Source organism: Podarcis bocagei (genome assembly GCF_964188305.1).
Source record: "Podarcis bocagei genome assembly, chromosome: 9".
NCBI lineage: Eukaryota > Metazoa > Chordata > Lepidosauria > Squamata > Lacertidae > Podarcis > Podarcis bocagei.
In genome coordinates, this window is record NC_138134.1 from 32363175 (window position 1) to 32383735 (window position 20561).

General features: G+C 41.2%; 1 protein-coding gene and 1 long non-coding RNA gene across 2 annotated transcripts; both read left to right on the top strand.

Annotated features, from left to right (window-relative positions):
* The first annotated feature begins 1350 nt into the window (after positions 1–1350).
* On the top strand, positions 1351–20354 carry HPGD (15-hydroxyprostaglandin dehydrogenase). The gene is made up of 7 exons (XM_081208517.1): positions 1351–1665; positions 4566–4689; positions 7441–7547; positions 14411–14507; positions 17661–17737; positions 18220–18383; positions 19214–20354. Exons 1-7 carry the CDS (start codon positions 1573–1575, stop codon positions 19356–19358), a joined length of 807 nt encoding a protein of 268 aa, XP_081064643.1. The 5' UTR covers positions 1351–1572; the 3' UTR covers positions 19359–20354.
* Positions 14517–15947, top strand: LOC308594953. Its single transcript, XR_014011703.1, has 2 exons — positions 14517–15408; positions 15557–15947. It is a non-coding gene; the product is annotated as an uncharacterized lncRNA (long non-coding RNA).
* Positions 20355–20561: the final 207 nt, after the last annotated feature.

The window sequence follows — 20561 nt, forward strand, 5'->3', positions numbered from 1 at the left end:
ACTTTGGCTTCCGTCACGGTGTCCCCGTTGCACCAAAAGCAGTTTAGTCATGCTGGCCACATGACCTGGAAAGCTGTCTGTGGACAAACACCGGCTCCCTTGGCCTGAAAGCGAGATGAACACCACAACCTCATTGTCGCCTTTGACTGGACTTAACCATCCAGGGGTCCTTTACCTATCCACTACAATGGTTATGCATCTGAGCTCAAATCATAGTGAGAGTTTTAACCCTTAAAAACCTTAATCACAACTGTCACATTCTCTGATTGGCTTGGTAGACAAGAACAGCTCTCAGAAATAATGACTAGATATATCCCACATATCTATTTGGAAAGAAAGGTTTAAAATGATAACAAAGCCCCAAGAAGCCTAATTTCACCCCAGCATAACGATTGTGTCTAGTGAATTCATAGGTACAACGTTAGAAATTATAAACTGGGATAGCACAGTTGGTAGAGCAGGAGACTCTTATCTCAGAGTCAGGACCCCCACCTTGGGCAAAAGATTCCTGCATTGCACGGTGTTGGACTAGATGACCCTCAGGGTCCCTTCCAACTCTATCATTGATGGATCGATCACTGCCCCACAAATGGGGCATGTTCTTTTGTTGAAAACGAAAGGATCAGACACCTTCAAGGAAAGCAGCGGGTGCTGGATACTCTTCCCCCAACCCTCCCCTGTAGGCCAAGGCTTGCAAAGGTGAAGAAAGCTATGGCAGCAATAATATTTGCTTACAGGGGCACACCCACCCATACGGATGGTCTCTGAGGAAAAGCTGCCCTGCCCCTCCTCCTTATCCTGACCGAGGATCTTTTGTTTCCTCGGTAGTTTCAATTCTTCGCCCTGCCCTTATCGTGCAAATTGGGACAAGGAAAACGTGCCTGGCTTCAGGGGCTGCCAAAGAAAGAAAGGGAGGAGAAGGAGGAGGGAGGGAAGGGAAAGTCCCTCTCCGGAGAGAAGTTGCTTGTTTTCGCGGGAGGCTGTCGAACAGAAATGAAGACAGCCTGGAAAAATAAATATATATATCTCTAATTTGCTTATCAAGAGGAGGCGGTAAGAAGGAACGAGATGCGGAGGAGTGGGTGGGTGAGGGGGCTTCGTTTCTCTCGCCAGAGCAGCTCGGCTCGCCCTTTATCTCCAGGGCTCCCTGGGGCGCTGGTGGCCGCGCTCTGTCCGAAACCAGACCCAGCGACAGAGAGCAGCCGACGGCTCCCGTCCGCGCCGCCGACAGTCCCTCCCGAAGGGGAAGCGCCAGCGGCGGCTGGAGGTGGAGGAGGGGAGGGACAAAGGGCGGGTGGCAACTCCGGCGCAGGTGACAACCAAGTTGGGCTCTTTCGGCGCGCTCGTGCGTATTCGTGTCTCCGACTTCAGGCACTTCCCTCGTTCCCGCCTCCTTCGAAAAAAGAAAAGAGAGGAGGGAGCGAGGGAGGGAGGGGAAGGGGGGGAAACCTCGAGGCTGTGGGGAGATTAAAAACGAGGAGCGAGTAATAAATCAATCCCCAGTTGCCTGAGGAAGGGCGGCCAGAGACAGAGGCAGGGCACTGGCGGAGAGCGCTCCCGCCGGCCGTCGGAATGCACCTGAAAGACAAAGTGGCTCTGGTCACGGGGGCAGCGCAGGGCATCGGGAACGCCTTCGCCCGAGCCTTGCTAGAGAAGGGCTGCAAGGTAAGGAAGTGGGGGGCGAGGGTGCGCGGCATCTGGGCTTGCGCCTTCTCCGCGTCGCCTCCGCCTCGCTCCGAGGACGCAGCGACCAACCGGGCTCCTCCTCTGCGTGCGCGCCGTGGCTCCCGCGAAGCTATTGGTCTTCCTCCCGCGTTTGCTGTGGGCTGCGAAGCTCGTGTGTGTGTGTGTGTGTGAGAGAGAGAGAGAGAGAGTGCCTGTTTCAAAGTATGCTGCGTATGTGTAAAATGAATACATTTACGTGCTCAAATGTATCCACTGTGTCTGTATTCAAAATGATACTTACAACTGCTACAGACATGTGTACTTACGCAGTATACGTGTGCATCTCTTTCGGCATACACGTATGTATGCGCTTGCTTAGCTGTCACTATAGAGACAAAACCTTAGCCATATATACACTCAAAGGTCAGATCTATTCCTAGTAACTCAGAAAGAAGTCCCTTTGAATTCAATGGGCCTTATTTTGTTTTGTTTTTATTCTTTAGTTATCAGATATGATATACTGCTATTCATTAAAAAGAATCAGAGTAGCTGTCTTGGCAGGGAAGCTTTTAATATTTGAAGAATTCTTGAATTTTAATATTTTGCTGGAAGCCGCCCAGAGTGGCTTGGGAAACACAGCCAGATGGGTGGGGTATAAACAATAAATTATTATTATTATTATTATTATTATTATTATTATTATTATTATTATTATTAGTACTACTATTATTGTTGTTGTTGTTGCCAGAGGCAAGGTGGTTCTTTTAAAATGAGATTCAGAAGCAATACAAAATATGCAAGTGAGTGAGAAGATTAAAGATTTTGTTCTAAAACAGCAAGCAATGTATACATACCAAGCAAGCAGTTCAATCTGGATTGAAGTTGAATCCTGACAAGACAGAAGTACTGTTTTTGGGGAACAGGGGGCGGGCTGGTGTGGAGGACTCCCTGGTCCTGAATAGGGTAACTGTGCCCCTGAAGGACCAGGTGCGTAGCCTGGGAGTCATTTTGGACTGACAGCTGTCCATGGAGGCGCAGGTCAATTCTGTATCCAGGGCAGCTTTCTACCAACTCCACCTGGTACGCAGGCTGAGACCCTACCTGCCCGCGGACTGTCTCGCCAGAGTGGTGCATGCTCTAGTTATCTCCCGCTTGGACTACTGCAATGTGCTCTACGTGGGGCTACCTTTGAAGGTGACTCGGAAACTACAGCTAATCCAGAATGCGGCAGCTAGACTGGTGACTGGGGGCGGCCGCCAAGACCACATAACACCGGTCTTGAAAGACCTACATTGTCTCCCAGTACGTTTCTGAGCACAATTCAAAGTGCTGGTGTTAACCTTTAAAGCCCTAAACGGCCTCGGCCCAGTATACCTGAAGGAGCGTCTCCACCCCCATCGTTCTGCCTGGACGCTGAGGTCCAGCGCCGAGGGCCTTCTGGTGGTTCCCTCATTGCGAGAAGCAAAGCTACAGGGAACCAGGCAGAGGGCCTTCTCGGTAGTGGCGCCCGCCCTGTGGAACGCCCTCCCATCAGATGTCAAAACAATAAACAACTACCTGACATTCAGAAGACATCTTAAGGCAGCCCTGTTCAGGGAAGTTTTTAATGTATGATATTTTAGTGTTTTTTGGTTTCTATGGAAGCCGCCCAGAGTGGCTGGGGAAACCCAGCCAGATGGGTGGGGTACAAATAATAAATTATTATTATTATTATTATTATTATTATTATTATTATTATTATTATTCTGCCACTTGGAAGAGACTCTCCCAGGTAGCCTCAGTTTGCAGGTCCCTGCAGCTGATCAGTTCACCAGCTTCAAAGAAACTCTGCCCAAACCATCTGATTTTATAGATAGCATTGCCAGACTGGTTATGTGCAGATCATCCATTAGCCACCCCCTCCCAATGCCTCACTTTCTCAAAAACATGTCCAACATCAAAGAAGCTACCCAGCATATCCTCCACACCTGATTACGGCAACTCTCTCAGGACATTAAAGACTGTTCTCAGACCATCAAAAAACTTAACATAAGCAAGGGAGGAGGAAGGAACAGAGGCAGGAATAACCATGTCACATCACTAACTGCTCTCAATACATTTTGTCTTCTGGGTGCATTTCCCATACAGTAGTTTGCAGCAATTCTGCATTAAAAGCTATTTAATAAAAATTAAAATCAGAAGCCAACTATCTATTGTGAAAAGATAAGAGTCTTAATTGCCTGCATAAGCCTGATACAATGATAATAATAATAATAATAAGTTTTCAGCTGGTGTTTAAAAGTTGAAACAGAAGGTGCCTTACTACCTGGCAAGTTGTTTTGCACATGCACTCAAAGATGCTTACTAGGAAGTGAGTCCCATCTGACATAGTGTCATTTACTTCTGCGTAAACATCCATTGTATTGCACTGTTAGACATATGAAGCATCCGGCAAATATTAAACACTTTAAATGCCTATTGACTTAATTAGGAAAGATGGAAGCACAAGCTTAATCTTCCCTTTGAACAGGACATAAAAGTGCTTGTTAGCTGGATCATGCATGAACTTTATGTGCAGTGTATGTCTAGTATATACATTGTATACTGAATATCATGTAAACATAATTTCTTCACACATTATCTTATGTAATGCTAAGGGGCAGACTTTGGTAATTTTTCAGAATATGGCACACTGTGCAAGGCCAAAATTTGGTGCCCCCAAATGGATCTTCTCAATTATGGATCATCTCAGTTTGGTGCCCCCTCTGAAGGGAACTACCTGTACTACCCAAAATCTCGTGCTGCCTAGATAGTCAGTCTTCTTATCACCCTCTAAAACAGATCTTCCATTCTCTCTATGAAGAACATAATCATTCTTTCTTATCTCTCATAAACTTATTGTCATTATCCTTTTCACTCAGGTAGCACTTGTGGATCAGAATGTGGAACAAGGAAAAGCAAGCAAAGATGCCTTTGACAAGCAGTTTGAAGCGCAGAGGACCATATTTATTTCTTGCGATGTTTCAAGTGAAGAAAAACTAAAAGGTAAAGGTGTGTGTGTGTGTGTGTGTGTGTGTGTGTGTGTGTGTGTCCTGCTGTTTATCCTGTCAGAGTCAGGGGAAGAAAATATGTTATAGATATAAAATCTGTGCATGTTAGGATGTGGTGAAGAAAGCCAATATCCAACCAGGATTTATAAATGTGTAGGAAATCTACAAATGTGAAACATCAGCAATGTCTTTCCTCGATTGAATTAGTTGGCATATTACAAAGAAAAATAAATTACAGGATATTTTGTAATGTTTGTATGAACCCAATATGTGAAAAACTGTACCATGTTTTGTTTTATTCTTAAGCTTTAATACAGAACATTCCCACCTAGTCCATGACATTAGATATTGAAATAAGCGTTATATAAAAATGAAATTGAAAGCCAATTATCATATGTAGGGAAGAGAGAAGAAAACATTTATTTCAAAACAGCTACTTGGTATTGAAATAAACCCAATAGTATGGCTTAACATTAAAGGTAGCACTTCCTCTCCCATTTATGCATAACTAACATTATTTTAGTGTCCCCAAATTTAAAAAGCAATTTACAGTGCAGATTGAAAAGCTGTTCTTAGTGTCTGGAGGAATTGAGACTTGCTGGGAGTTTAGAGTTGTGTGCTGTAATCTTATGCATATTTACATAGAAGGAAGCTGACTTCTAAATGGCTACAATGGGACTTTGCTCAGGGCAGAAAACATTTCAGCAACTGATAGCATTTAATACAAGTTGTTATTTCACACATTTGTTCAGCAGTCCAAATAAGTAACCCAGAAGCCCTAAACACTTGGACAAAGAGACTTTTCATGAAAGATTCTGTCTGAATTTTGTTTTTTGTTATAACTCTTTATTAGCTGTATTAGTCTTCCTGATACCATTTTCTGAACAGGAATGTGTGGTTATGGGATCACCACTTTTTTAAAAAAGAAAAGAAAACAGGTACTTACCTCAGAAAAACAATAGAGCAGAAAGATTTGGTGGGAGATGGTTTGTAAGGACTTATAAATTGTAATATTGGTCTAATGAAAACCATATGGTTTATAATTTGCACTATATGAATAATGATTTAAATTTGTTGTGTTTTTATTGAATGAAAATTAAATTGGAAGGTAAAAAACAGTCATACTAGAATAGCAGGATTCTTTTCAGTTAATGGGAGGGTTTTGGTATAGTCACACTTTCTTATAAGAAAGTGCTTTTTCATAAAGTGCATAGGTTAAAAGTATGGAATTTGCTCCCACAAAAGGAGATGGCCACTAACTTGGATGACTTTAAAAGAGACTGGAGGATAAAGTTTTCAACAGCTAATTACCATATTTGCTATGTTCTGCCTCCACTGTTGGAGACCACATGCTTGCAAATGCAATTTGCTGGAAATTTCAGGTCAGGAGAGCATAGTTCTGCTCGGGTTCTGCTTTTGGACTTCCCATTGGCAACCGATTAGCCACTGTGAGAACAGGATGCTAGACTAGATAGGCCATTGACCTGATCCAGCAGGTGGCTCCTATGTCTAGTAGCAGTCATGCATTGCCCCAGTTATAATCCATTTAAAGTAAAATAACTGAGTCTACACAAAGTAGCTGATTGCAATGCTAACAGGTGGGGAAACATTTCCTAATAGAGAGAGCTATCTCTAAATGCAAAACAAAAACGAAAACACAGTGTAGCCACTGTAATGTAGTGGTTAAGAGCGGTGGACTCATAATCTGGTGAACTGGGTTCAATTCCCCGCTCCTCCACATGCAGCTGCTGGGTGACCTTGGGCTAGTCGCACTTGTCTGAAGTCTCTCAGCCTCACTCACCTCACAGAGTGTTTGTTGTGGGGGAGGAAGGGAAAGGAGATTATTAGCCACTTTGATACTCCTTAGGGTAGTGATAAAGCAGGATATCAAATCCAAACTCTTCTTATGTTAGCCTGGCAGGATTGCACAACTATGGCTGGTGGTAAAGCTAAATCATTACTAGGTTATGGGACTTAAGGGGATGAGTTGGCAATATCTAGGAATGAAGCAGTTTGTGGACTCCTGGTGCAAATATTTGTCTATTAATTATCATGGACCCTAGAGAACTATGGGGGGGGTAGCTCTTTAGTAACAGCTTTAGAAAGGAGATATCAAGAACCGGTCAATTTTTGCTCAATTAATTATTTCCTTGGTCTGTGATTGTATTACAGATTATGTCTATACATTTAAAAAACCAAATCATATCATTTTGTTCTGAAAGGATTTACCTGTATAATTACCATCCTCTGATGATAATTCTGTATTCATATTTACTTAAACACATTGGAATCTGCATGAGGTTCCTACTGTTCACATGGAAACAAATCCTATCATGAGCACCAGGAACCCCTTTACTAATTCGGTTTTTCATCTTTGCAGACACTAGGGTTACCTAATGCTTTGCTCTGAAACAAAACACAAAGCCAGATTTAGGGAGGCCATTCCTCCGGCCTCTACCTAAACAGCCCTACAAAACCTTTTATGTTACCAAGGAACAGGCAAGACTAACACACCAACATTGAGTGGCTGAATCAATTTATCCATTCAATTGATAAAATGTTATCATACAATACAAATATACTTTATGAAGAATTAAGGAAGTGCTGTAGATGAGTACAATTCTTTGTATTCACATTTAAGCAAAATTCATACTTTAGATCGTGTTGTTGCCATCATTCTAGAATGATGAATTGTATGGAAATAATGAAAAATTCTCTTTTCACTCTAACCCCTATTTACTTGCAGATGCTTTTAAGAAGGCATTTGAACATTTTGGAAAGCTGGATATTGTGGTTAACAACGCTGGAGTGAATAATGAAAAAAACTGGGAAGTCACAGTTCAAGTTAACTTGGTAAGCTTAATTCATACATTAAATATTCCCATTTAAAAAAACCTGTACAGCATTATAAATGCTAGGATAGGATAAATGTATAGGATCAATGGCCACTAACAGTTTTAAGATTGTTGCCCTGTACGCAGTTACTCTGGACTAAGTCCCACTGAATGTAGTGGGATTTGAAATACTATGGAAATTATCGTACTGTACAGAACCTGTGTTACAGTGAGGATGAGGAACATAGTGTGCATGTTTACAGTAGTACCTTGGGTTAAGAACTTAATTCGTTCTGGAGGTCCGTTCTTAACCTGAAACTGTTCTTAACCTGAGGTACCACTTTAGCTAATGGGGCCTCTCACTGCCACTGTGCCGCCGCCACATCATTTCGCTTCTCATCCTGAAGCAAAGTTCTTAACCTGAGGTACTATTTCTGGGTTAGCGGAGTCTGTAACCTGAAGCGTCTGTAAGCTGAGGTACCACTGTACTTACTTTCAATGCACTTCCTTCCAAGTATGCATACACAGAATTGTGGCCAGAAAGAAGTTCACACTTGGCTTAGTGGTCTAATAACTATGTAAAAGTGCACCTGAAGCAATAATACAATGCTAAATTCCATCTTTTAGTACGCTACATTTCTTACAAGACAAAGTTAAATTGCAGTTTCATTTACTTGTAATCGTTGCTTGTACTACTATTTTAGTATGACAAACTAAACTGCATCTCAGTGGCTGGGTATAGTGATGAAAAAATACATACTGGCAGATAGATCCAGCAATGAGCACTGTTAGCATTGTGTCACAGTACTCTGCTGAAACCTGGCTGGTCTCCAGGAATGATTACATACTTATTTACTTTTGATATTGCCTCAATATGTAAAGCACAATTCAAATGAAAAGCAGGACCTAAACAAGGTCATTGTCCTAGTTTAAAGTACAAAGGCAATAACCAGCACAGTACAAAACTCTATAAACTAAAACAAATAAAGGAGAGGGTGTCGGCCTTAAGACCACAATGAGCTTTTGAAAAGAAGGAGAAAGGTAACAAAGAATGGTGTTTTGATGTCCCCTAGGGTAGTACAAGAAAATGCAGAATAAAACAAAACATGTGAAAACAGATTGCTCAAAATGATCGAGAGCTTCATTTGAGCATATTTCATAACAGCAACAACGTTAGTGCAGGCTTGTTCACATGTTGCACTGATCACACGTATAAGCTGTCTCTACACACGTACAGAGTGTGGAGCTCAACTATCTGTGTACACAAATTTTACATTCGTTGAATGTAACTTGTGAACACACCTTATATAATTGGCATTAGAATGTCCTATCAGGGAAACAGGCTTACACTGAAAGTATTATACAGTATCTGATTTCTCATTTAAAGTGTGAAAAGTAAGTCCGTAGTATGCATGGTTAGGATTCCATTCTTAAATCTCATAATGAAATAGCTTAATAGCCTAAAAGATTGGAAAAGGCCATAGATTCATGGCACATAGAACACAGAAGCAGGTTGAGTCTTTGGCATGTTCAGTTTCAAAGATTTTAAAAGTCAAGTAAACACCTCCGTCTGGTACCTTGGAGACTGTTGCTGGTCAAATTAGTTCTGGTTCAGATGGACTAGTGGTTTATCGCAGCATAAGGCAGCTCAGTATACAGTATTGTTGGCGGTGAAGTCAAATCACTGCATAAGCAGTACCAACATGACCTCCCTGGGGCACAAGCCTGGGCAGTGTGTATGAAGGTCCTGGGCTGCCCAGATGACCCTCCCCCCTTGGCCTTGCTAATGTGGTCCAAAGGAAAGCAGAGCAATATGTTTGGCACCAGCTTGGCTGCAGGTGTTGTCAGAAAGAGATGTACAAGGCACCATCAACTGTCTTAGGGCTCCATTCCAGATTTGTGTAGGTTTTACTCCTTAGCCTTTTCTTTTTCCCAAAGATATCCTGCAAGGCAGCAGGTACAGATTTTTCCTGGGGTTTACTCCCAAAGCCCTTATCAGGAAACAGCACAACCGCAAGGCATCAGAGATTATGGATCAGAGTATTCCTTATCCTTAATGAGCTACTTTCCTAGGATAACGAGCCCCATCTGCCCTTCATTTTCCTCTACAGTGCGTGCTGAAACAGCCTTCTTGACCATTGGACCCACTATTGGTCTTGTCCACTCAATCTGCCAGAAGCCCATAACTAACCATTTGAGACCCATCAGCTACCCTCACCTGGTTTAGCCAGCCAGTCAAAGCCATTTCCCAGGCATGGCCACTGTCACATGCTGACAGTTTCTAGAAGCCAAGAAGGAGCTTGTGTCTCCCACCAGAGGTACCACCCCTCCCCTAACGCCCCAGACAACATATACATTATATGAGCTGCTAATTAGTAATCAGTGAAGTGATTTACATAGGCAGTGATGATTATATGCCTGCTATTTTCAGGATCAAGGCAGTGACTTCCACAACTTTTTATGTATTCCTGTCCTTTGGTGAATCTCTATGCCAGGCATAGGCAAACTTGGCCCTCCAGATGTTTTGGGACTACAACTCCCATCATCCCTAGCTAACAGGACCAGAGGTCAAGGATGATGGGAGTTGTAGTCCCAAAACATCTGGAGGGCCAAGTTTGCCTATGCCTGCTCTATGCAACTGATTACATTTTTTTAAAGCAATGCATAAGCCAAATCTGCTGTCAGTAAGAAATGGAAATGCTCAAAGGCATTTTAAAGAAGGCGAATTTTGATTGCATGTCATTTGTTCAGGCACATTTTTATTCAATTAACTGGTAGACCAAAACAATAATTGTTCCCTTTTATATCTCTATTAGTTCCCTTATGTAAACTCCTTACACACACACATACGAAAGGCAAAAACTGGCTAACAAGACATATTGTCCTGTTGCATCTCACAAGAATCATCCTGACACAGAATTTTCTCATGCAGGATTTAAAATAAAGTTGGTAAGAGAGAGCAAAATATTGCCTTTTAAATGACTTTGCTGCTGCATGACTCAGTCTTGATTTTTATAGCTTCATTGTGATATTAATTGATAATTTGGGATATATAGCATTAACTTTTGTATTTTGTTTGCTACTTTGAATATTTTTATAGCAAGAGAGTAAAGCTATATTAAAATAAATAAAAATAAATAACAAACCACTGACTTTTAAATTCCAGGTTCCAAATTCCAAAATTAATGGGGAGGGGATCTTGCCCTTCAGTGGGAACTTTAGTACTCAAATATTTTCTACTGAAATTAAGGAAAGTTGAAAGTACTTCAGTTTAAATGGATCTACCCTTAGTTGTGAATTGATCACTAGCTATTACTAGTGTAAAGATTAGTAAATGTGTTCTGTTTGTTGTAGAACTATCAGGCAAATGACATATAGAATAAGCTGGTGTCTAGATGCTACTACATACAAAATTAGCATAAGCTACTAAGGCTTTTAACAAACATTTGTGTTGAAAAGTGTGCAGATGTTCATAATGTTCAAAATGAAGAAAGATGGTAGCAATATGCTTGACAAATGAAAGGGTATGGGAGAAAAATCTATTAATGGGGGGATGTGCCTAGAGACAGAGGGTATTTACTTGAGTTCTAGGACTGATGAAGGGTTACATATGGGAGGTTACCCACATCTCTTGATTTTCCTCTTCGAAACTGGATGACATAAGAGGAAGTTGACATGATGCGCTTCTTCTTCTTCATAATTTTGCTTGCGTCATGATGAGTGAAACAGGTCTGGTGGTAAATGCGATAGTCATATTCATACTTGCAGGACTAGAAGCTGCCAGAAAAAATAATTATGCAACTTAAAAGAACTATTGGGGAAGTCAGTTATGTCCTGGTTAAGAAGTGGAGAGCATTTGAAAGACTTGTTTTGGATGAGTACAAGATCCAGGGCCAGGGGGCAGGGCATGTAGACAATCCAGATGTGATGAACAAGGAAATCCGAGTCACTTATTATTCTTCCTGTTACTAGTTCTTCAGAATGGTCAAAGCAAATGAGTACCCAGAACAGACATCAGAGAGAAGACATGCTGTGCGTAACATTATGATTACTTTTTGCGTGTTCAGACCCAGAGACCTCCCCCCTAAATAAATTCACACACGACTCCAATTTTGGTTTTTGGCAGAATTTAGGCCACAACTTTATTGATTACAGAAGGTGAGTGGTTGCATAGGCTCTGGTTCGACTAGCTCCTTGCACCCTTGTAGGCAGCGCTGACCCAGGGCACCAGCATAGGTCAGCCAAGGGTGAACACCTGGGAAGGTGAAAAGCCAGGAACAGACTCTGTTCACCACCCAGATGCCCCCCTGGACTCAGGCACGGGCACAACCCCCTCACAGGGGTTGACCAAATCAGCTGAGTCCCTGGATTCCTTTAATGGAATTCCCTTCACATAGGGATGGTGAGACTACTCCCCCCATCCCTATCACCAGAACCAGTGCCTATCCACAACCTTACAAGTTGTAACTATTTGCCACGCGGCAGGCGAAACCCAAATGGCAACAGCCAATCAGCCAAGTGGGGAAATTCCTGCCGTGCCCCTGTCCCAACAAGAGACGACACACGACGGCATAGCAAGGTCAATCGCACAATGCCCTAAAAATAGGGAGAGGTAGGCAGGTGTTCCGAATGCACAAGCTGAAAGAGGAAGCTCTGGGTCATGTGCATGGGCATATATAGGTCCCTCAGTCCGTTTGGACTGTGCCCCATTGGTCAGATTGAACCCAGCAATGAGGGACGTACCAATCTGGTGTTGTGGCTGAGCAATCCAACCCACCCACAACACAGGAGGTCGGTCTCCAGGTCTCACCAGGTCCTCTTTTAGGGAGGACATGATTTAACCAGTACTGCATACCCTGGTGCCTTTGCTAACTGAAGTGTATCATAAGACTAGAACTCGTGGGAATCCACTGAATCTGGCTGTTGGAACCTTCAGGACAGACAGTCCAGGTGTCATAAGAAAGCTGCAGAGATAGTGCAGGATAGTACGCACCCTGGAAATGATCTCTTTCAGCTTCTGCCTTCTGGAAGAAGGTACAGGGTTATAAAGACTAGGACTAGCCGCCTGAGAAACAGTTTTTATCCAAATGAGATTTTGGTTTTAAACACAGTGTAGGGTAGTCTCTGTGGGAGTATATTGTATTTAATTATGGGGTATTAGAGTTTTTAGGGGGTTAACCAGGCTGGAATAGCTGGGATAGCAGGCTTGTTGATTTCTGAATGTCTTATGTAGTTTTTTTCAATTTCGTTGTTCTGTATGGGACAATGACAATAAAGATTATCGTATCAAGTACCTCTTCACACAACAAATAGTTAAACTATAGAATTCAGTCCCACAAGAGGCAGTAATGGCTTTGAAAGAGGACTGGACAAATTCATGGAGGATATCAATACCTGGCTGTACTCTGTTTCCACTGTTGGGGGAAGCTGGATAGGTGTTGAGAACAGGATGCTGAATTAGGGCCTGTTCTTACATTCTTATGGTGCAGAATAGCAGTGGAAATTCTGTGAAATGTCTTGTGTGGCAGTGGAGTTTCCAAACACCTGTTCATGCATACAGTATATGTGTGTTTACTTCTCCCTCGCACAACAGTTTCCCCATCCAACTGCCAGGCATGGGACAATAAGCACTAATTATATATGTTATTGACCCACCAATCAAAGATTGTAAAGAGTAATGGTGGAATTTACAAACTTTCTCCCCGCTCCTGCCCTAGTTCTGCAAAGGTTGTTCACAATAGCTGTGTGATTCTTGGAAATTTGAAACCCTTCCATTAGTTTTGCCTGTACTGTATAGTAAGGGGGTTCTCTAGATTCCACCTATGCATTTCAGACTATGCGGACAACCTGAATGAAACCTGCAGACCACCAGTGGGCTGTAAACTATAGTTTGGGAACCTCTGGGCTAGATAACCCTTTAAACAAGCTGTTGTACTTTCTACAGTTCTCGCTTAAAGTGAAACCATGACAGTATTGGAGAAGTCCCTTCACTGTAGAGGGGAAGCTGACAAGGAGTTTCAAAACTGCATAGGGGGTGGCGGGGAAGCTTGCAAGCTCTGCTTTTTGTAGCCTTTGCACACAATGCACAACTTCTTGCTGGAATAACTGTGTGCAGCAGTTGCACACATGTGCAACTTAGGTGAAAATTTCCTTCCACTCTCACAGCAAGCATGGAGAGGTATCTTCTCCACAGAAGTGAAAATGATAAGTTTTGAAGATTCTTGGGCTTGCAGGCCTAATTAGGTCCATAAGGTTTTTTTTGCTGAGCCATCCTCAGATGTGGAAAAGTTCAAGCCATGGCTGCTGCAAATGAAGAATCAGGAATGTAATTTAAATACACTCCCAATTCTTCCTTTGCAGGCAGAATGTGGCACTTTTAGAACCTGGTGCTTTTTTTGTCATCCTGCATTCTGACAAAGGTGCAAATTCATGATGACCAAGCCACCTACCTGTCAACCTATGGAGGGTTGGTCGCTTCTGGATCTGGCTCTCTGGCCAGATCTAATTCCCCTTCCCTTTTTTAGGGTTTCAGACTTCATAAATATGGTACCTTGACATGGGTGAAGTTGTTCTACAGTTAATTTGTCAGGCACCTAGAAGGACTCTAGGTCCATTTGCCGTTAATCAGAATGTCTAGGAAATCTAGAAGACCACTTATAAGAGCTGAAGATAAGGGGCATTGTAAAAAAGGAGGCAGATCAAAGTATTGACGCCTGAATAATCTATTTCTAGATAACTTATATGTTTTAGAAATACAAAGGGAAACAACCACAGTGTTTTTAAACTTGTTGAATATACTTACTGAAAGTCTGATTATAACAGATTAATGTCAGACTGAGAAGAGACTTAATTGTGACACTTCCTTTTTGTTCTCTGTACCAGATTTCAGTGATCAGAGGAACATATATTGGCTTAGAACACATGAAAACTCAAAATGGACATAATGGAGGAGTTATTGTTAATGTAGCATCACTAGCAGGTAAGAAGTTTATATAGCTTATTTATTTTAAGGCTATTAGTTTGAAGACCAGTGAGATTATATTAATTTCTTAAAAACTGCCAGTTTGCATTCCTTGGTACAAAAAGAATTGGTTTAAAGTGTAGCGATCTTTCCTATTCTAATTGACTCAAGAAGGTTCTGGAAGCTTCTCTGTGTGATACAAGCTGGAAGTTTCTAGCTGCCACTAAGTTTCTATTCTTCCCAAAAACAAGTGGAAGGTTCTATATGTTTGGGTTATTCCTTCAGAGAAGCTGAACAGTTGATTTAAACTGGTTCTGTTATCTCTTTCACTCATGGTGATACTGACTATATAATAATAGGCCAGAAGGAGTATGGTTTTCACTTTCTATCGCTCTTTCATTCCGGTGTGGTGTTCTGTATATAGTATGCTAAGTGCTAAGTTATTGTAAGTTTAGGTTAAGTCTGCTGCAACTGGATTTCTCATGGACTGTGCCAATCCTGAATGTATTGGATTTATGACCATTATGCTCATTTGCCTTCAGTAGCAGTAAAGCTCTGCTGGATGAAATATTGCCTCTGGTCTATATTTTGGGAATCCTGCAACATGTTTAAGTTTCTTTACTCTGCTAACTACACCTTGGAATCTGCTCTGGATCAATATGAGCAGAATTCATGAGATAAACAACAACTGAAACATTGCACCAGTTCACTGACACCAGCATCACATCAGAAAAAATAAAACCAGCACTACTAAAGAACCACCAATCCATGGAGTGAAAGAAAAGTTTTATTTGATGCATCAGGAATGTTAAGAAAGGCACAGGGAAGTTTTGTTTCTACAAACTAAAGCCTTTAAAGGATGGTTGTATTTTTTCTCTCAATTTTAATGATTTATCTTTTTCTAAATCACTTTGAGAGGGTGTTTTTTTAATGATCAAACAGTGTATAAATGTTATGAACAGAAAGAAAGAAAGAAAGAAAGAAAGAAAGAAAGAAAGAGTGAGTGAGTGAGTCAGGGAACTGCCATCAGCTCAGAGCCGAGAGGTGGAAGGGCAGTTGTGTTATAGGGAACCCCCCAAAATCTTGCGAAGCAGTTCCTCCTCTGGCAAGGAGGGAAGCCCCACCTCCAGTGGAGGGAAGTGGTGGGAGCAGGGTTTGCTAGGGAGAGCCTCAACACCAAGCCTGAGCAAACCGGAGGGGAGGGAAGTACCCCTTTGCCAGCGCCCATGCTGCGCAGTAGGTTTAGGCGCAGAGAAGGGAGGAGAAGGTTGGGGGTCATGCGACTGTTATGGTGGAGGAGGTATAAGGACCACCCACTCCCAGATTCTGCTACTGCTAGCGAGTGAGCCAGACATGAACTTGTGACGCTCTTCACTGTAAATAGTTTGCACTTATAATAAAGCTTGGAAAAGACAGGTCAGAGTCTTGCCTGTTTGCTCTCAAGCAACCACACCAGCACCGAAAGAAAGAAAGAAAGAAAGAAAGAAAGAAAGAAAGAAAGAAAGAAAGAAAGCATTTCTCCACAATGAAAATGTGCCTTTGGCTCTCCAAAATTCTGTTGTGGCATTTGCCAAGTCAAAGCATTAGTGTCATCCGTCAACCAAATAAGAGGAGAGAGCTCAAAATACAGTAGATCACTGTATTTTAAAATTTCATTTGTTTATGGATGTTGTTTTAAACTTTTTATATTTTAATTTTTTTTTGCAAGTCACCTACAGACTCATGGATTTGGGCTACTAACAAATTAAATAATAATTGCGCTTTTCAATATGCAGTATAACATCAGTGCTAACAATGAGAAGTTAAGGACTTGTAATCTGTCTTATCTATGAACTTCCTGTCTCTTGTAGAGGGTGCTATGACTATGTGTTCATTAAACATTATTATTTCCAGTTCAAGTAAACATGGGAAGTTATACCAGCAAAACACAAAACAAAACCCACCCAAATGCCGAAACTATAATAGCACACACCACAGAGAAGTGAATAGCTCTTGCTCCAGCCAAACACATAAGAACAATAAACTTCTCATTTTTATTTTCTTAACATCCATGAACTTAATGAAAGACTCTGACAGAACTTAACCATTTGTAAATACCTTCGAAGTATAGCTATAGTCTAAAGTCTTACTTTCTGATGTCCAAAAATATTAACTGTAGCATATGCAACTACAGAAATGCAAATACATAGGTTTAGAAACAGATCGTATCCATTTTATTTATTTATTTTGAAATATTTATAAGCTGCCCTTCACCTACCAAGGTGGAGTCTAGTTCATAGTTTAAACAAACCATACAATAAAATGCTAAAACAATAAAACCCTACATCAAAATAAACAGAGGCTGCTGAAAGCAAAACAACAGCGACGGAGTCAAACAGCAAAACCCTTAAAATGCCTGAGAAAATAATTAAGTCTTGATCTGGTGCCAAAACGATAACAATGTCAGTGCCAGTTACACCGCTAAGAGGGAAGGCATGTTTCACAGGACCTCCATCCTCAGGGACAGGGGTGGCTGCATGCCATCTAAAGTTCCCCACAATTCTCCCAAGCAACCTTATGTTAAAGTGGTAGCTGCCCAGTTGATCAATGGAGCATTGTCATGGAACAAGCCCACTATACGAATCCCACACGTGCAGGAGGGATCCCACGGAAGAACTTGGCTGATACATGGGATCTTACAAGGTTCACTTTATGCATGTGGATTAGCCTCAATTTTTTTTAATTTTTTTTTTGGTCTTAATCCGACTCTTGATTAGACCTTCAGATCCCTCCCCATGGTGAATTGTTTGCCACATGCTCAGGGCTTTGTGGACTTTGGAAGCACCCACATGTGGAATGAGCCACTTTATGAAAAATCATGACTTGTGTTTGTGATGGAAAGCAGCCCTTATATCTGCCCTAAAATCACTTCTGAAGTGTTCATTTTCAAACTATTCTCTGTGTTGCTTTGAATACCACATGAATTGGTAAAGCAATTAATAAATTGTATAAAAAAATAACTGCCCATCTTTCCCACCTTCTATTGCAGTAAAAACCTTAAAATAAACATATAAAACCAGAAATGTTTACTTATGCAGGCTCAGTTCTTTTTAGTTTCATTCAGTATTAGTTATCAGGAGTGATGCTCATTTTAATAAATATTTGTAACTGTTTTCCTTTCCATTGTTAAAGGACTTATGCCTGTTGCATTCCAGCCAGTGTACTGTGCTTCAAAGCATGGGGTAATTGGATTTACACGTTCAATAGCCGTGAGTATGGGCAGCTGAAGAATTCTCATAATTTTCCACATGACAAACTCACCTTGCTATTTTCCCTCCTCTCATCTATAAAATAACTGCATTATCTGAATATCTTAGCTATTCAAAGTAACTATGCTTTATAAATAAAAATTAATCTTGCTGCTTCAGAATCTGGTTGCCAAGATTTCTGAATGTCTTTCAGCTCATTAAAGTGACAGCAATGCTAAGAGAAGCATCTGAATTGGGGAAAACCTAAAGCCACAAAGGATGGGCTAGTTCTAGTTCTGAGAAACATATTTTGTGACAGTAGTCAGTTTATTTGAGTGTTACATAAATACTATCATACACCTGCCTGCCTTAAATATGTGTTGCATTGGCAAATGTTGATCATACAATATGCTTCCTAGTCTCTGATAATTATTGTTATAAGTGATCAGCAACTGGATTCCCCAACACCACCAACACTTAACATGTCTGCCATTTTCCTGTAGATGGCTTCTGAGGCAGCGAACTATGGTGTACGAATAAATACCATCTGTCCTGCTTTTGTCAACACACCAATTCTTCAGTCAATAGACAAGGAAGAAAACATGGGTCAATATGTTGCATACATTGACAAAATCAAAGATATGATGGAAGTCTACGGCGTATTGGAGTAAGTAAAATAGGCACAATGGTATTTGTCAGATTACCCACCGCCTTGCAGGACAACTTCGGGAGAAGAAAAGGCTAAAGAGTAAACCCTAAACAAATACAGAGTGGAGTTCCTAAAACGGTTGGATGGTGTCTTGTACGCTTCCTTCTGGCAACTCCTGCAGCCAAGCTCTGCTTTCCTTTGGGCCACATCAGCGAGGGCAAGGGGGTGGGTCTTGTCATCTGGGCAGCCCAGGATCTCCATACACACTGCCCAGGCTTGCACCCTGGGGAGGTCACCGTGCCACTGCGTAATGCAGCAAAAACAACACAGGAAGCAGCAGGAACCAACACAGGAAGCAGCAGGAAACTGCAGCCACAGCGGGTGCTGTGATTCTCCAGTGTTTTACTTCGCCACTAGAGGCACACTCCATGGTCTTTCGAGGTAGACAGATGCCAATTCAGCCTAATAGAAATTATTTAATAATACTGGAGAGAGCTATATTCCTGTTTTCCTGTAATCAAAGCACTTAAAGTGCATCAGCATAGTTTTAGAGAAAGAAAACAGACAAAAAAACCAGCAGTAGGTCATACCAGACAGGTCTCAACTTTACTTAAGGAGCCTCTACAACATGCCAGCTATTAGGAGTACAGTCTGGGCCAGGGGTGGGGGTTAGACCCTTTCTCCTCTCTCCCATCCCATGTTCTCTTTCATTGAACTGTCATCACCATTCTGTAAGCTCACATGCTCTTGTGAGGCAGATTGTATTTAAAGAATAGACTTAGTTAACAGCAGACAGGGGACCTATTCTGACAGAGTATCTGATTCTTATCATTTAAATTCATTTTTAGACCAACACTAATTGCCAAAGGACTGATACAAATCCTTGAAGATGATTCACTAAATGGACAAGTTATGAAGATAACAACGAAGCGAGGAATTCATTTTCATGAATACAACACAGCACCCATTGAAACAGGGAATTCTAATTTGTGACTGTTTTCATTCCTGAAATGAAATTGTTTTGAGTTGTAAAGCAATGCTAATGGTACATCTGAGTTCTAAATATTGCTGCCAATATTCCTTGTGTGAGGAATTAGATACAAAACAAACATGATTTTTTATATTAATTTTTTTAATTTTAGAAGTTTAGTTCTTAACTTAATATGAGGCTGCATTCAGATGGCAGTTTATTCGATTCTCCTGATGTTTCCTTCCCTGATAATTTCCACACTTCACTAGATCTTTCACACAATGTAAAAGCCACTTCTAGAAATGTAGTGGAATGTAGTTTAGCACTCATCCCCATGTTAATTGCTTCCAGGGGGGGGGGATCCATTTGCAGTCCTGGAAAACTGAAAAATCGCAGGAGTTTTGCTCACATAGTGAACTTTTGGGTGGCAATTTGACATACTGAGGGGTGAATCATGGGGAAAACAGGAGCACCCATGTGTGGAAAGGGTGGGGAAGTAGTTATCAGAGTTAGTTTGACACTAAGCAAAACACAGGTCATCTGTGGATTCAAGCCATGGTGTGAAATACAGAATTAAACCATATATTTGGGACAGTTTGTCTGTTTGCTATGCATCTGCAGATATCTTAAGCTATCATAACCAAATTTTGCATGATGGTTCCTGAGATCAAGTAACAGGGCCTCGTCTGTGTTTGGGTACAATTGGATGCCATTTTGAATCAATATGGTAGACTGAACCTTTCTGAACTGCACTGATTTTAACCACTGATTTCAAAGCTGCACTGATGGGGGGGAGGGTCGGATCGTAGAATTCCTGAGCAATGCCAGGGCCAAGGCTGCTACTACCTAATATTTTAAAATTAAAAAAGGACATTTTGTAAGTTACTCTCTCTTTAAAGAAAGCTTGTAAAGGGTTAATATCAATAACTACTTAAGGATCATATTACTGAATTTTGTGGTTCAGAAACCTTGTATGTGGCCTGTGTAGTTACTGCAAAGAAAATAAACTTTAAAATCAATTTGGTTATTCTGTAATGGGCATTTAATTTTTTTAACTCAGGTACATGTTTGTTTTCTTAATGTGAACAAGATATTTTTGTTATACAAAGGGAACCAATTGTCATTTATTAATACTTAATGAAATGACTTCAGTTCATTTTCCTTTTCAGTATGAAATACGAACCCTGTACTGCTTTTTTCCTCTTAGAAAGCTGTATTTTTTACTA